The following is a 15072-nucleotide window of genomic DNA, read 5'->3' as shown; positions in this document are numbered from 1 at the left end:
TACCATTTGTAATAGATTTTTTAAACACACCAAAATACATACTTAAAAAACAAAAACAAAAAAAACCCACATTTGTTCAGAGCATCTTCAAAAATAACTTAACAATTTTTAAAAAACATTTTTTGCAATTTGTAATTGCAACTACATAGTGTCAACATAAAATCTTAAATTACGCGGTTTCAAGAGACACCTTCTCTTATAAACATCTCTCAAGTACTTCTTGAAGAGGGACATGTGGAGGTTTTACTCGGGTGGGCAGCCGAGTTCCACCACGGAAGCTCTTTCACTCTCCCTCCTCAAAGAGGAAGAGGGAGAAAATATGACGCAAGGAGCTCAAGGTTTGAGATAAGGACAGGGATCAACAATTATTGTAACAGGCAAAACAGACTCAGAGTAGGGAGATAGTAGTAAGATTTATTGCCAATTAGTAACAATCCAGAGAAGTGAGAAACAAAGGAAAGAAACCAAAAACAGCTTCCCCCTATTCGCCCTCTCCCACCTCCTTTCCCCAAGCAGTGCAGGGGAACAGAGGAATGGGGGTTATGGAGCCCACTTCTTATCCGCTGCTCCTTCTCGGTCACTCCTGTCCCCTGTGCTGTGGGGTCCCTCCCATGGGATGCAGTCCTTGGTGAACTGATCCTGCGGGGACTGCCCACAGGCAGCAGCTCTCCAAGCACTGCTCCCACACGGCTCCGTCCCACGGGGTCCATCCCCCAGGAGCAAACTGCTCCAGCACGGGTCCCCCACGGGTGGGCGGCACCTCCCCACAGACCCCCTGCTCCTGCGTGGGCTCCTCTCCACGGGCTGCAGCTCCAGCCCGGGGCCTGCTCCACAAACTCGGCTGCCCACCTGAGTAAAACCACCACAGGACAGGACAGCCTTACAAACAAACCCATCTGCTGTGATACCATTGTTCTCCACATTCGTTACAAATAACGTAAGTCAACATTTGTTCATCTGGATTCGTGTTTCGCACCCAACCTGGAAGAAACAGAGTTCCTCTGGCAATCATAGTGACAGTACAGTCAAATTTCTCACAGCGCCTACACTTTATTTTGTTTGTCTGAGTGCCATTAATAACTTGTGGAAGCTGATGTTCCTGCACAGATGACTCTGTGTACAGGGCCCTGAGCTGTTTCAGTTCATCACTGGCCATTTCCATCACTGTCATCTCAGCAAAAGCCTTTGGACTCAAAGTCCCTGAAAAAAGGTTACATTTTAAGTGGCTATTTTTAGGGTTCTTCAGGTTAGAGACTTTACTTCTGATGCAATTTTTATACTTCTTGTCATTCTTAGAATGAAGAGCAAAAACATGTTCTTCGATTTCTTTAGATAGCTCTAGCCATTTATCAGTTTCTTCTTTGTCTTTGGCAGAATCACTCATAGCTTTGTAAAGAAGATCTGCACATTTACACCTCAGAGCTCTCATTTGATCCTGCTGCAAGCTTGCTTCATTAACAGGAGGTTTAGAATCTTTGCTATCAATACATTGTTCCTCAAAAGGGGGGAGCTGTTCCAAGCTGCCTTCTGAGTCATTGCATACCACATTTTTAACAGTTTGTGACAGGACCAAAACTTGAGAAGGGGCAGCACCTAATACTTCCTGCTGACTTGGCCCTTCAGACAGCAACTGTTCTCTGGGAGTCACACCGAGATGTTCAGTTTCCTCTTTTACATTCCCAGAAACTGGCTTCTTAACTTGCACTGACTGAACACAGTTATTCTTGTAAAGTGCTTTCCACTTTGACAATAGCTGCTTTGCTTTCTTCTTCAACTCTACTGAAGGGCAGCTCTTGAGTACTCTGTATACAGCCTTGGTAACTTCTGTCCCCTGAAGATATTCAATAGTCATATCAACATCTCCAAGCTCTTTAAGATGATCCTCAATATCTTGGAAATTGTTCCCAGAGAGTAGCTTCTCGATACAATGGGCTCTGTGTACAATAATTCTCTGGTCAGACATTTTTAAATCTGAAAGCCAAAAAAATATATATTTAATCACATTTACTACAGTTATGACATTTATTAAATCATTTTCTCTATATTCTCACAAGTGCATTTTTTTTTTCCTGTATGTTATTTGACACTATTTTATCTGCATAATATCACTGTTTGCCAACTTTCCCTTGAAATGGTGTACAGTGGAGTTTGCAGAGCAAATGCAGAGCACAGAGGAAGCTGGGTCCTGGGCAAGTGCACGCAGGCATGCAAGTCTAACACATGCAAGGAAAACACTGGCAGAAAGAAGAGACCAGGGACTTCTGATGAGGCAGAGTTAGAAGTTTTAAAAGTAGGGCATGACAATAATTTTTAAGGAATAACCAAAGTGTTTTGCCAAAAATCACACCAAGACACTGACAGAATAATAAGACATTTGTCAAACTACACACACCAGGAGATTGGCAACTGGTGCAAAGAGACAGGTAACTACACGACCACCCTGCCATTTGAGATTACAGGTGGATTTTGCAGCGTTTCATGCATTAGCAGACTCGTACCAGTGGCCTACCAAGGATCAGTGAGTTCTGAAACTTTGTATTTTTCAGTAAAGGCACCAGATGAACACTTGTTGATGTTTAAAATGTTACCAAATATTTCCCCTCCCAAGTCTTTATAGGCAATGTATCTCACCCTCTTTACACACAAAATAATAAAAATAGGAGTAGGGTTTTCACAGTATTGGTGTCAACAAATTGTGTTTACTGAAAATGCTGATTTTGGAGAATGTTTGTTTTTCCATCACACAAATTCAAAACCTATGAAAAATTAGGTCTATTAAAAATCACGTCTGAGGCCTTCTGCTGTAGCAGCTATTTGAACAACATCATGTCCTCACACTGCTGAACACATTCTGTACTAGCCTCCTGATAATCTCCAAGGGCAGACTTGTAAGTAAACACTGCACTAATTTAATCTGAAAGTTGCAGTGACCTGAAAGTTTACCCCAAACCAAGGGAGATGATTGCTGCCATCCTTCCAGAATTCATATGCAAAATAATCCTTCTCAGAAAAAACATGATGTATGTCTTAACATTTGGGAACCTGCATATAAACATCTTTTTCTACTTTTCACTGTTTCCAAGCATCCGACTACAAACTCAGCACAAGCTGCAATGGTACAGAGTATCAGGAAAAGGGGAGTCCAGAAAATCCACAGTGTTTTTTGTTCTATTTATTTTAAATCAGTTATCCCTGTGACCATACCTTAATTTGGCAAGATTTTTTCACAAATCATTACACTAAGTACTGAGATGTTTGGCTATCATTTAGTTTTTAATACAACAAACATATTTCCATCTGGTTCCTCATAGTTCTTCTTTAGTTAAAATCAACCAAACAGGTGTTGGCATTAGAAGACTAATTTGGAGTAGGAAGCCACATGGAGCAAAGCTATGTTACTTCAAAAGAGTAAAATTAACCAGCTAATGCGGGAATGGTATCTGACTAAAAAATACTGAGCTAAGTAACTTTTTCAAGCACCTGCTGAAGATGTCACTTTTCAGGCCTCCTGAGGAACTTCAAAGACCACCATAACTCCGCATGAGGAATTTCTTAACAAACAGTAAGGAGCTGAACACATTATACTGGGAGCTACCAAGCTATGGTTTGTGGCTACTCTGCAGCATGGTTAAGCAAGTGAGACTGACGTAACTCAGTGGATCTTAAGCCCCAAACCACATTCTGTTCCTCCGTGACCCACGAGCCTCAGCAATAACTCAACCTTTCACTTGTTATGCAAGCGATCATGTGTTATCTTTCTTCCAAAAGCTTCTCGTTACAGCTGCTAGCAGAGAGGCAAATCAGCCTAGTAAACTTTTAACAGGTCCTCGTTGTTGCCCTTTCCCTTGCTAGCTCTGTCATCATGTTACAGTTTGACAATCAAGGCCGGGCAGCTCAAAAACAGCGACACCTACAAGCCAGTGGCTGAAGCTGAATACATCCGATTCTGCTCTAGAAAAGGCCACTTGCAGTTAGAGACTGACAGGAGGCCAGCTACACACGTGCACATTCAAAGGAGCCCATAAGCAGATGTCTTGCACCATCACTGTTCCCATGATGAAATCTCCTGAGAATGAGGGAAGAGGAGGGAAAAGAGAGACGGGTGGATAATTTGCACGCCCTGCTGCTTTCAATGACTACTGGGCTAGCTGACTTGTTCTGTGTGTGCCAGAAATACGTTCAAGCTTTAGGCAGGGCCTTGGAGCTCCACAAAAAAAATAAAAGGAGAGAGAGATGGAGAGCATAAACCTTCATTGTGTTTCTGTAAGCACAAACTACAGACCAACCTGACCTCCACGGTGAGTGCTCTCTGCTTGTACTTACCCTGTCTTTAAACAGCTCGTTCTTGCCTGACATTTTGAAGTCCCATGAGACCTCAATAACAGCTATAACAGAAACTGATTTGCTAAAGCAGTTTCAGAAACAGGATACATTATTCAAATACACTAGCTGAACTCTATGCATTGCCATACTGAAAAGCACATAGACTTGCATCCTGTCTCATCTGACCAGCCACGTAGAACTTGTGAGAGTGGAAGAGTTGTTTTTTTGCAGGGTAGCCACCATTTCAGCAGGACAGCTCCCTCCTGTCTCCCAAACACTAAGCAGCTGACGTTATTAGTCAATGATCTGCTGGCATATACTGTTTTTCATCCGACCTAGGGCAGAGGCAGGTACACTTGCATACTCAGTCAGTGTGATTGCCCTGTGCCTTAGATTCAGCTCTGCTCCTTCTAACATGCCTTAAATGTAATTTTCTTCACTGTTTGTACCTATTAATATACATAGTGTATTGTGCTACACATAGCATAAAGTACACTTACCCAAATGCAAGATGGCTCATGAAATCTCTACATCTAGTATTTGGTACGCAGGTTAGTAAAAGCCATGCCTTTTATTTTGGTTTATCTTCAGTCTTACTCCACCGGCACGTATTTACAGTGAGGAAGAGCCACATGGATAGGAGCCTGTTATATAAAGCTGTGGTGCTGCAGAGCTCCCCTACCTCCCACTTACTGTATCAACAGCTTCAAACATACAAAATTACTACGCACAAAGTGCTCTGGTGATAATTTGGCCACACATACTCTTTTACCCTGTGACAAAGGTGTGGTATTTTATCTTTCACTGAGAAGTATGCTTCATAAAAGTTCCTTCTCTAATAGTGCAGGTGAGGATCTGTATATAGCAAATGCCATGTGAGGTCAGTATCAGCTGCTTTTTGGTAGTAGTCCTTGCTCATGTTCATGCACCTGACCCTCAGCAGCCCAGCAGGGTGGCGAGGTGAAGACATGCCCACTTCTGCGGCTAATTGCACACAGGTAAACTGTAAGGCTGAAAAAGCTTCCTTCAGCTCTACGGCCACTGGCAGTCACTTTCAGAAGGGGTGACTGCCACAAAGCCTCTGAGGGCAGCTGGAGCCCACACAGCGGCACGTGCAGCGAGAGCTCAGCTTGCTGCCACACATCACACTGAATTACCTGACACTTAGCTATGGACACACACAGCTATTCAGAAGGAGCTGACATACGCTAATTCATTACCCCACAGTATGATGTATTTTTTTCTAGTAGGCAGATCTAAGAGAACCAGGTACGTTTGTTTTGTTTTTTAAGCCTGTAATAGATATACAAAAGGTTGCTTTGATTTAGATTAAATGTGGTATACACAGTCTATGTTAAAACTTTTTCTGTGCATGCACACTACAGCAGTAATTAAATTCGTAGAAATTTTAAGATCTTTGTAGTCATGTGTGTACTTTTTAAAGTTTATGCGACATTAAATTCAAGTAAGCAGCAGTTAAACAAACTGAAAATATAATATGGGCATGAAAATATGAAAAATGATTAAAAACTAATTTGGGAAATTCAACTACTTAATAGACTACTCACATTTATGTCAAAACAATCAGTTCTGAGGAAATGCTTTCCTCAACACATATGAAAAATAGCAGAGAACTAAATGACTCCCCTATTCAGCAAAGCTACATAAAAGAAAGAGTAAGTCATCAAAATATGTGACAAGAAGAGAATTGAAATCTGTAATTAACAACTCCGATGGAGTGGAATATTCATTGGCAACTGACAGAAACCCAAGCAACAGCCAGCAGGGAAATCACTAAGTAAACAATAAATATGTCTTTATTAATGAAAAATGGTAAGGCTTCTAGGGGGTAAGCATTCTTTGAATGTCACTGGCTTTGCTGAGTACAGCTGTTTTGCAAAGGACTTTAAAATACTTTAGGATGAAAAGTGATACATACTTATAAAACACTACCTTATCTACTCAATCATAAATTTTAGTTTTGTTTCCAAATTAAAAGACAGTGTAGTGAGAAAAAAATGTTTATTTGTTGCTCCAAATCAAGCAGCAACTGGATTTTAATCCGTTTTAATCACTAAGACTGATAGCGAGCATTATTTTTACACGATCAGAAATTAAACAGATTACTGATCTATGATCTTACAAAGAACATAAAAAGGTTGTTTTACAGCTTCAGGCTGTTGAAGGATGAGGTAGGACTCTTTCTTAACTCCGGGAACCCTGCATAGCATTTCACGTTAATACACGATGTCTAGGACCTCTTCCACTTACAGAATCAAAGTACAACAAGATTCCCTCAGACAACTGTAGTAAACTTACTTTTCACGTTCTTACAGGGATAAACAAAGAATTACTGGTGCGGGGGTAATACCAGAGTGAATTTTGTAGCACAAATTCACTGTGAACCAAAGGAGAACAAGCCTGACCTCCTTCTTATCACACTCCTGTTCCTGATGTTGAACACTGATGTTTCCGCTGTGTAACAGGGTATTGATGCTTTGTAGCAAGACAGCAAACAGATGACAGCAGACAGGCTGCTGCCTGCTGTCAAGGGATTGGTATTTTCAATGTCAGATACACAAAAGCATTGTTTGAAAGAAAAGTTATTTAAAAAAAAAGGAATTAACGTTTAAAACAACTCTAGTTCATCTACAAATATTCATCATTCTCCCTAGTTCGCAGATGACAAAATTGAAGCTTATACAGTGAAATGTCCTGCCCAAGCTGGTTCAGCAGGTCAGGTGCTGAACAAAGAGCACTGTCATAGCCCTTTCACCCACTGCTCTGTTCCACTGATAACCCCACAGTTCATAGTTTTCAACATCTGAGGAAAGAAAGGGCAGAATAAAGAGGAAGTTGGAGAAAGCCTCAACGCCTTTTGAAAAGAGAGCAAGTGTTTCACAGAAAGTGAGCTGCAGTTTTAAATGGGAAAATATTTTACCACTTGAGGGAGCTGTAGTATAGCAAACCCATGCAGTCTTGTGAAAACGTGCATAATGAGGAAATCCAGACTATAAGGAAAAAGGGAAAACTATTTCCTTATGACCTTCAGGAAACCTCACATTTTTACGGTACCTATTTGCCTAAATTTGGAAAACAAAGAGTATGTCCAAAGGTGCCAGGACACGGAAAGGACAGAAAAGGTGCATCCCTCATCTAGTCTGCCCTGCACACTGCTCCTTCATTCAACATTTTTAAAATTTAGCATTAGGCCACTTCCCTACCTGATTTAACGCTATTTGACAAATGCTGCTCAACAAACATTGGTAAAATTAACTGAATCACACAGTCAGTGTTCTGCTGTCTTCCTAGTACAAAGAGGTAAGAAATCCAAGAAAAAGGTGAGCAGACAACAATGTTCTTTTCCTGGTGTCACAAAATTCATCGTGATTTTTTGGTACTGCAGAGATGCAAGAACAGAAGTCTGAATGCTAACATTGCAATCTTGTGCTGTACAAAATAAACATCCCCATCTCTCTGACAACTACACAAGGTATTTCCATCCTGCCTAACTTTAGCAAAGCAGGAGAACATCTGTTTGAATTTCAAGTGTCTATTGAACAAGGTAGAGACTGGCTCGTGTTTACAATTAGACTCTGTAATACCGTGCTGATGAGGTACTTGCCAAATCCTTAGGACCTCTCACACTGACTGCATGGCATGAGTCACTTGTGTACACAGGAACAAATGACAGTGATCAATAAAGACCTTTTAAGTCAGTTTGCTTCCAAGGAGGAAAAAAAAACCTACAGACTACCTCAGGTTTGAAATGCGTCACCTACTTCACCTTGGTTTACCAGCAGGAGTTGGCTGCACTAAGACAAACCCCAAAGGCATCCACGTAAGTGTAGATGAACACCCTGGAAGGGCAGAGCAGGCTGAGCACCAGTCCTCTTCTCCCTTACCCCAACCCGAAGCGTAGATGATTCTTCGCCGGAGGAATTCTATGCAATTGCAAGAAAATTGGGATCACAGCCAAGACAAAGATCAGAAGCAGCCAAGTACTCCTAACAGTGCAACTAATTTTCTGCAAAATGACACGGTCAATGTTAGAGCAGAGACGGTGCACTGCACCTGGTCCTGGTACCATATTTTTTGCCTTGGGCAACCTAAATTCCCTATAAACAATGACAATGATCAAATGCTATTTTAAACTTGGAGCCTAAGAGGAATCCAGAGAAATCTCAGAGCCAACCCCCAGACCCCAAAACATTCCTTCATCTCATCTACAGCAGGAAAGCAGATATCAAAGATGTCACCAATAAATCATTTTCCGGGGCTTTTATTTCATCTTGGCAAAAATCAGCGCTCTTCCTGCCTCTCAGCAGGACTGCCTCCCACCCCAAAGACTATAAAGAACTATACAGAAATCCATCTCCAATGCAAAGCCACATGAATAAAGCAGACTTAATCCAATAATAATTGAAATAATACAGCAGTGCTATTGCCAGATGTCCATGACAATCCAATAAATGACAGTTCACTGACTAAGACAGCCACCTTTTGGTCACTGGTCTAGTAGAAGTGGAGTACATGAGCTCAGAAACACTGCAAAATCATTCCCCCAAAATCTCTGCTGCACTTGCACATGGAGTAGAACCACAGTGAGGAAAAAAGGGAAGAGAAAATTAACTGAAAATACTATGTAAAACATGTTTTCAATACATTTTCCAGGACAACAGCTAGTATAAGAGCATGTGAATAATAAAAAGTAGTCTGACAGAGCAGTAGTCTTGTTCTGCATCGTCTACACCAGTGACTGAGCAACAGTACTCTTAACTGGTCTGGAGCTATAACCTGTGTCTACCCTCTATTTTGCCCACTGGACCCATTCTCTCAGGCTTTCCTCCAAGAGAGGGAGATTACAGGGAGAAAGGGCAGAGCACACTGCATTCATGTGATGATGCAGCCTCTTAAAAGGTAATTTTTTGATCCCTATCTGGAGTTGTTTCTCCTAGAACCCCTCAATTTTAACTAAAAAATAATTTTATTTCCTTAAAATAATAATAAAAGAAAAATCAATAGACTGCTTAATGAAGTTACCAAGCCTCAAGGACAAGAGACTCATCAGCACATTTTTCTGATATGATCAAACAAACACGCATGGATTTAATGAGAAAAGAAAAGCTGCAGCCCTCAAACTGCTTAGCCACTAGCTTTGATCAACTTCAGTATCTATATATATATAAGCTGGAGCTCAGAAAAAGACTTAGAATACTACGGCTACACCGGATGAATAATAACAATTACGCTTCTCACAGGCAAGAACTAGCTGGAATTTAATTCATGAATTTAACAGCTACAGCTCTTTTGTGTTCTGGGAGTTCCAGCTGATGCTGCCACGGAAGCACACACCCTAATCGAGATGCTGCTGTGCTAAATGTTACAGGTAACTAATTATTCCACTGATCCAAAAATCTTAATTTCTGTTAATACAGTTGTTCCTTTTAATAGAATATTCCTAAGGAGTTAAAAAATGACAGAATTCGGTATCAAGTGGAGGTAGCAGCTAATCTTCACAATAGGACAGCTATGCAGGTTCAGAATGTATTCTGAAGCATTATGAGTCACTAGGGCAACAACAGAATGTTTGTATACCTCAGAGAGATTTGTCATTAATTACTTCAATTGAAATTACAAGCAAACAACATGAGCTTCCTTTTGCTTTAAGATTGGCACCACTTCACATAAAGAGACACGTGGTTTCTCTCATCTACAGTCACATGATTTTTCAGACTTAACTAATTTTATTATAAATTACACTCTCCGGTTTGGATACAAGGTCACGCCAATTTTCCAGGTGTTGTCTGTTTTTTCCAAGTCTCTATGATAAAGCTGTACCAAAACTGGCAGAGGAATACCTTTTTCTTGGCCCTTTTCCACCTCTTGCCTGTACGAGGTCCTTGCTGCGTTCACTGGTGCGCTTATTCTCTCCCCTGCTGGCGCTTCCAGCAGCTCAGAAGTCAGTCTGTGGACAAATGGGATATATTTTCAAGACATGACTATTATTTTGGCCACAAGTGACAGGTATATATAGGAAAAGAAAAATGCTGAATGAAATTGAAGCAGACGATTCAAACGTGAATCAATACTACCTAGGGACACAGATTATGACATATGTGTTTTGTGTTAATTAACCTTCAAAAAGTCTAAGCCCTTTGCTTTAAAAGGGTTATACTTTTTTTTTTTTTTTTTTTACAATTCATACAATAATAAATTAACAGAGTCTCTTACAACCTACACAGTATAGTTTATCATCTTTTCATAAAAAAAAAAAAAAAAAAAAAGCACAGGATTGTTACATTTGGCATCTTCACAACGCAACTCCATTCTAAAGAACAAAGTTTACCATGGGACACGAAGAAAATGCCTATACCTTGCTGATAACATCACCTGCGTTAGTACCCAGCCAAACCTTCACTGTGTGGAAGTATTTACTTGCGCTTCGTGAAATGATTATTTCATTTCCTAACATTGTTTTTTCCAATATTAACAGACTTCAAAATAAAAAGAATTTATCATTACTATAATATTTGTAAGACAATATGAAGAATGATATTTTGCCATTTTTCCACAGCAAGAGGATGCTGTAAGCATTTTTTCATCACTTAAGAAACGTACCAGAAAATACCAACATAATTGAAGCAGCTTAGTGACATAGTTTATTAACTCTCTAATTTAATTAAACACCGTTAGTCTCCTAAACTATTCATCTGGATGGATGCAAGCAATCACATCCAAATTCTAATCACTTTGGACAGCAAACCAGCAGAACAATTCCAGCAAGGCTGCAACATCTTCCAAAAGGAAGCTGTTTTCTTCAAAACGCATTGACTATATTGGCTGATTGTACATATAGGTAATGCTAACAGTTCCAGTTCATGAAGCTCTCTCCCTCTTGCTATCTTTGGGATTGTATCAGACATCTGGACTACTCCCTCCATTTCATGCCTGTGCAGAAGACACATTCATAATGCTGTCCTCCAAACATTAGGAAATCATAATTCAAAATCTCTAACACACTAAGGTGGGCCTATCCCATATTTATTTATTTGTTCATTTTGAGTCTGTAATCTCTAGTGGTCACATCTTTCCTTCATAGCAAGGATGGCTAGTTTATGTGTTTGTTTTTTACAGAAAGATAACACTGCCACATACAACATGGCTCCACAAATCACTACTTGACAAAATTAAAGTTTTGAGCATTCTGTAGAACTCCTAAAGACTGACCGTGCTTTCCCTGTTCACATCTAATGATGACAGTAACATTAACTCTCATGATCCTGCCCAATAGCAGAGCTTTGCTTCACCATTTTCTAACTTCCTTGTGAATTTCTAGTCCTCTTGCTTTGGTAGAATCAGTTGTGATTTTTTAAAACCTTCCAGTGAAGTGAAGAATTGGTTGTGAGCTGCAGATTTAGAGCTGGCACACCTCATCTGACATTCTTGTTCATCTACTTCTTTTTCAGTCTCCACAAATACTGTTATTATTCTCTTGCAGACCCACAGATTTTAAACCTGCACAGCCTCAGTCTAAGCAAAGCTTCCCCACCTTTTCGTAAGCTTCTGCACTGGCAGAGGTGTCTAACAAGACACACTGGCTTGCAGATAGGAGCCTAAATCAACAAGTAAAAAATATACTTACCACAAAACCTATCTATGCAAAGTACATTTGATTTGTTCATTTAATACTTTAGAAACAAAATATGAATAATGTTTGGAAAGAACAAGCAATTCTTTCTCTAGAATATGCATTTCCTTGCCAAAAAAGCTTTAAGATTATTCTTAATCACAGAGCTAGCAATGACTTCAATTCCAGCACAGTACAAGCAAAAGTAAATGTTCAGTCTGCATTGTCTTTTTATGGCAAAATGTACCGACAAAGTAGTATAAGAACAGGACACGTAAGTAATAAAAATCTGTTTTATGCACTTTTGCGAATGACTGCTTTTTCTGATCATTTATCAGATAAACACAGACTTTGTACTGGCTCTAACATTCAGTTTCTTGTTAAGTCTCAGCTTGATAATATTTCCGTTTCTTATTCAGCTGTTAAGGACACAATTCCATTAGATACCGCTTTATCATTCTTTTACAGGTTTTCCGCTCAGAAATGATATAACCTTTTCCCTTTAAAAACGAAACAAAAAAAATTTACTACTTTTCTACATCCAAAGGAACATGTTCCTGATTGATTTAAAGAAAAAAAAAATGTTATTAACAAAGAGTATTTGTAAAATATTATTAGCACCCACTAAAATTCCTTCTGCTGAACTATGTGATAAAGCCTAAACATTTGAGAGTCTTGATCTGGACACTTGACATGTACTGACTGAAATAAGATATGAAATACCCTTGAAATGAAATGGATTTTTATGTATTTTATTATTAAAAACAAGACTACATTGAGAAGGGTGAATTCTCTAATTACTTTCTCAATTTGTGCTGACATTTGACTCATCTCTAGTCAACCACTGCATGGAGACAAATACCTAAAAAATGGCACCCACAACACTACCATTAGTGATATCCATCCTGCGATTTCTACGTTAAGAATTATAGGTGTGTATGATATAAATCAGTAGGGGGCCTACAACAGCTGAGAGAAGCAGGCCAGCCTTACGCATTTATATGAAACCAGCTGAGACATTCGCCTGTTGCAGAAGGCAGCAGCAGGTGACAGCTTATACAAGGAGGTTTGGAGTCGCTCTAGGGATGCCAGCAGCCAGCTACCATCACTGTAACCTGGCCACCACACACCAGCATAAGCCACGAGACGGAAATCTGAATGCCAACTTTTCTGCAAGTGCTCCCATAAAACGGGTGGCCCACTTCAACTGTGATCATGCTCCCAAACACCACACAGGGGTACACTAACTACGTTTTTTGGTTTTTATCCCAATTCAAACACCACCCCCTCACGCCTGCTCCTCACGCCCACCTCGCTTTAGGCTGCACACGGCTGCGTTGCTCAGTCCCCATCCTTCACCCTCTCCCCTTTGGCCTCTAGAGCCCTTAATACCGCCACCTCACCGAACACAGTGCCCCAGAGGACACCAGCACTAAGGAACAGAACAGCCCCAGGACGAAGGAGCCGCTTTGTGTCCCCCGGGGGTGGTGGCAGCGGCGAGGTACGCGGCTGCCCCATCCCGCCCGCTCTGCGGCGCCATTTCAGGGCACTGCGGGACCCCCCGCCGCCTGCTCCCACTGGGTCTCACCCCTTCCCCCGACCTCACCCCCAGCCCCAGGAGCCGGGGAAGCATCTCCCCGGTGCTGCCGCGGAAGGCGAAGGCTGCTCCGGTGGAACAAAAAGAGCCCTCGGCCCCTACCCCGGCACCACCGCCGGCGCCATTACCTCCGCGCCGCTCCGCAACATGGCGGAGCCCTCCCGCTTCCTGCGCCGCGCCTCCGCCATCTTAGCGAGCGGGCGGCCGGGGGGTGAGCTCCTGTGCCGGCCCCCGAGAGAAAAGGAGATTAAAAAAAAAAAAAGGGGTTATAAATCTTACTGCACGCGGTGACGGGTACCTGCGTTGCATATACCAGATTAAGCAGTAAACGTGTTTTAAATAAACACCGCAGCGCTTTCATATGCATTCTACACTGAGCGTTTAAAATGTGTTTGTGAAAGGTTAATATTTCTGGTCGGCTCTGCAGCAAATGTACGGGTGTGTGGTGGGGGTCATTCTCAATTACAGCAGAAAACCTGCGATTTTTAAGTAAATGCTTTTGGTTTTATTCACTGATGTTTATTTACTATGTTGCCCTCTGCTGTCAGTAAAGGTTCCTGCCTCAAATTATCAAATACGATCAGCATAAATGCCCTTGTAGGGCAGGCACACCCCTTTTCCCCATTTTCACATAACGAACATCACCACTACTTATAACAATAAATAAATAAATAAATAATAATAATAATAATAAAAATATATATATAAAGTCTGTATAGACTGTAAAACAAACAAACAAACAAAAAAACAACGTATAAGCAATTTATTATATTATTGGAATGAGACAGGGATCAGTATTCTCATGCTATCAAACTGTTAATCGGTGGTGCTGCAGCAGTTGCATTATACACTGTTAAGTGAAGAATCCTGAATGATTGCTAATTTCCTTTAATACTTAACTCACAATGTATTTGTGTCAAGCTAATGAATTTGGAAGTGATTGAGTATAGGGTACAATGGCCAGCCCTGTTCCACATCATGTATTATGGACAACTGGTGATTGCAGACGAGGTAGGACTTCCTTTTTGCTACGTCGTTGTGGCTCATACAACAAAGCATGCAACAAAGCCTAACCCAAAGAATCTGTAGTTTTATGGAACAAGAGGAGATGAAGAATTGGCATTCCAGCACTGGTGCTGAGCTCCCTTGGCAGAATAGACACAAGAAGGAGCACAGCTCGCTCCTTGTGATTAGGCCTCCTATGAGCAGGGATCAGAATAGTTGACACCTGTCTTTCGAGGCAGGTTCCTCACTCAGACCTTTAATTAAACCATTTTTGGTCTAATGAATAAGGAATCATTGTTCCAGTTTCCCACATATAAAAGAGACAACAAGGCTTTCTCAATTGCTCCTGAAGTAAAACAAAACTAAAATATGATAATCATTATATATCTGTTATATATATATGTGTATACATGTAATGGTATATGTGCACATCTTAGTGTTTACATGGTTTTCCAGGATAAAATCAGTGTTACTGTAACAGCTTGTGTTCCTTGAGACTTCAGTGTTCACTGTAGTA

General features: G+C 40.8%; 1 protein-coding gene across 9 annotated transcripts; it reads right to left on the bottom strand.

Annotated features, from left to right (window-relative positions):
- Window positions 1-394: 394 nt before the first annotated feature.
- TCEANC (transcription elongation factor A N-terminal and central domain containing) lies at window positions 395-14080 on the bottom strand. Of its 9 annotated transcripts, none has more exons than XM_084507991.1 (3): window positions 13679-14080; window positions 10207-10291; window positions 395-1971 (listed from the first exon to the last, which is right to left on the bottom strand). In XM_084507991.1, the coding sequence occupies exon 3, from the start codon at window positions 1961-1963 to the stop codon at window positions 881-883; it is 1083 nt and encodes a 360-aa protein (XP_084364117.1). In that variant the 5' UTR covers window positions 1964-1971; window positions 10207-10291; window positions 13679-14080; the 3' UTR covers window positions 395-880. The 9 variants fall into 9 exon arrangements, with proteins under 9 accessions (XP_084364117.1, XP_084364116.1, XP_084364111.1 ...); XM_084507990.1 differs by having other exon boundaries at window positions 10214-10291; XM_084507985.1 differs by having other exon boundaries at window positions 10185-10291; window positions 13679-14078.
- Window positions 14081-15072: the final 992 nt, after the last annotated feature.

Source organism: Aythya ferina (assembly GCF_964211825.1).
Source record: "Aythya ferina genome assembly, chromosome: 1".
NCBI lineage: Eukaryota > Metazoa > Chordata > Aves > Anseriformes > Anatidae > Aythya > Aythya ferina.
The sequence above is the reverse complement of the archived record's forward strand: the minus strand, read 5'-3'. Positions and strand labels throughout refer to the sequence as shown.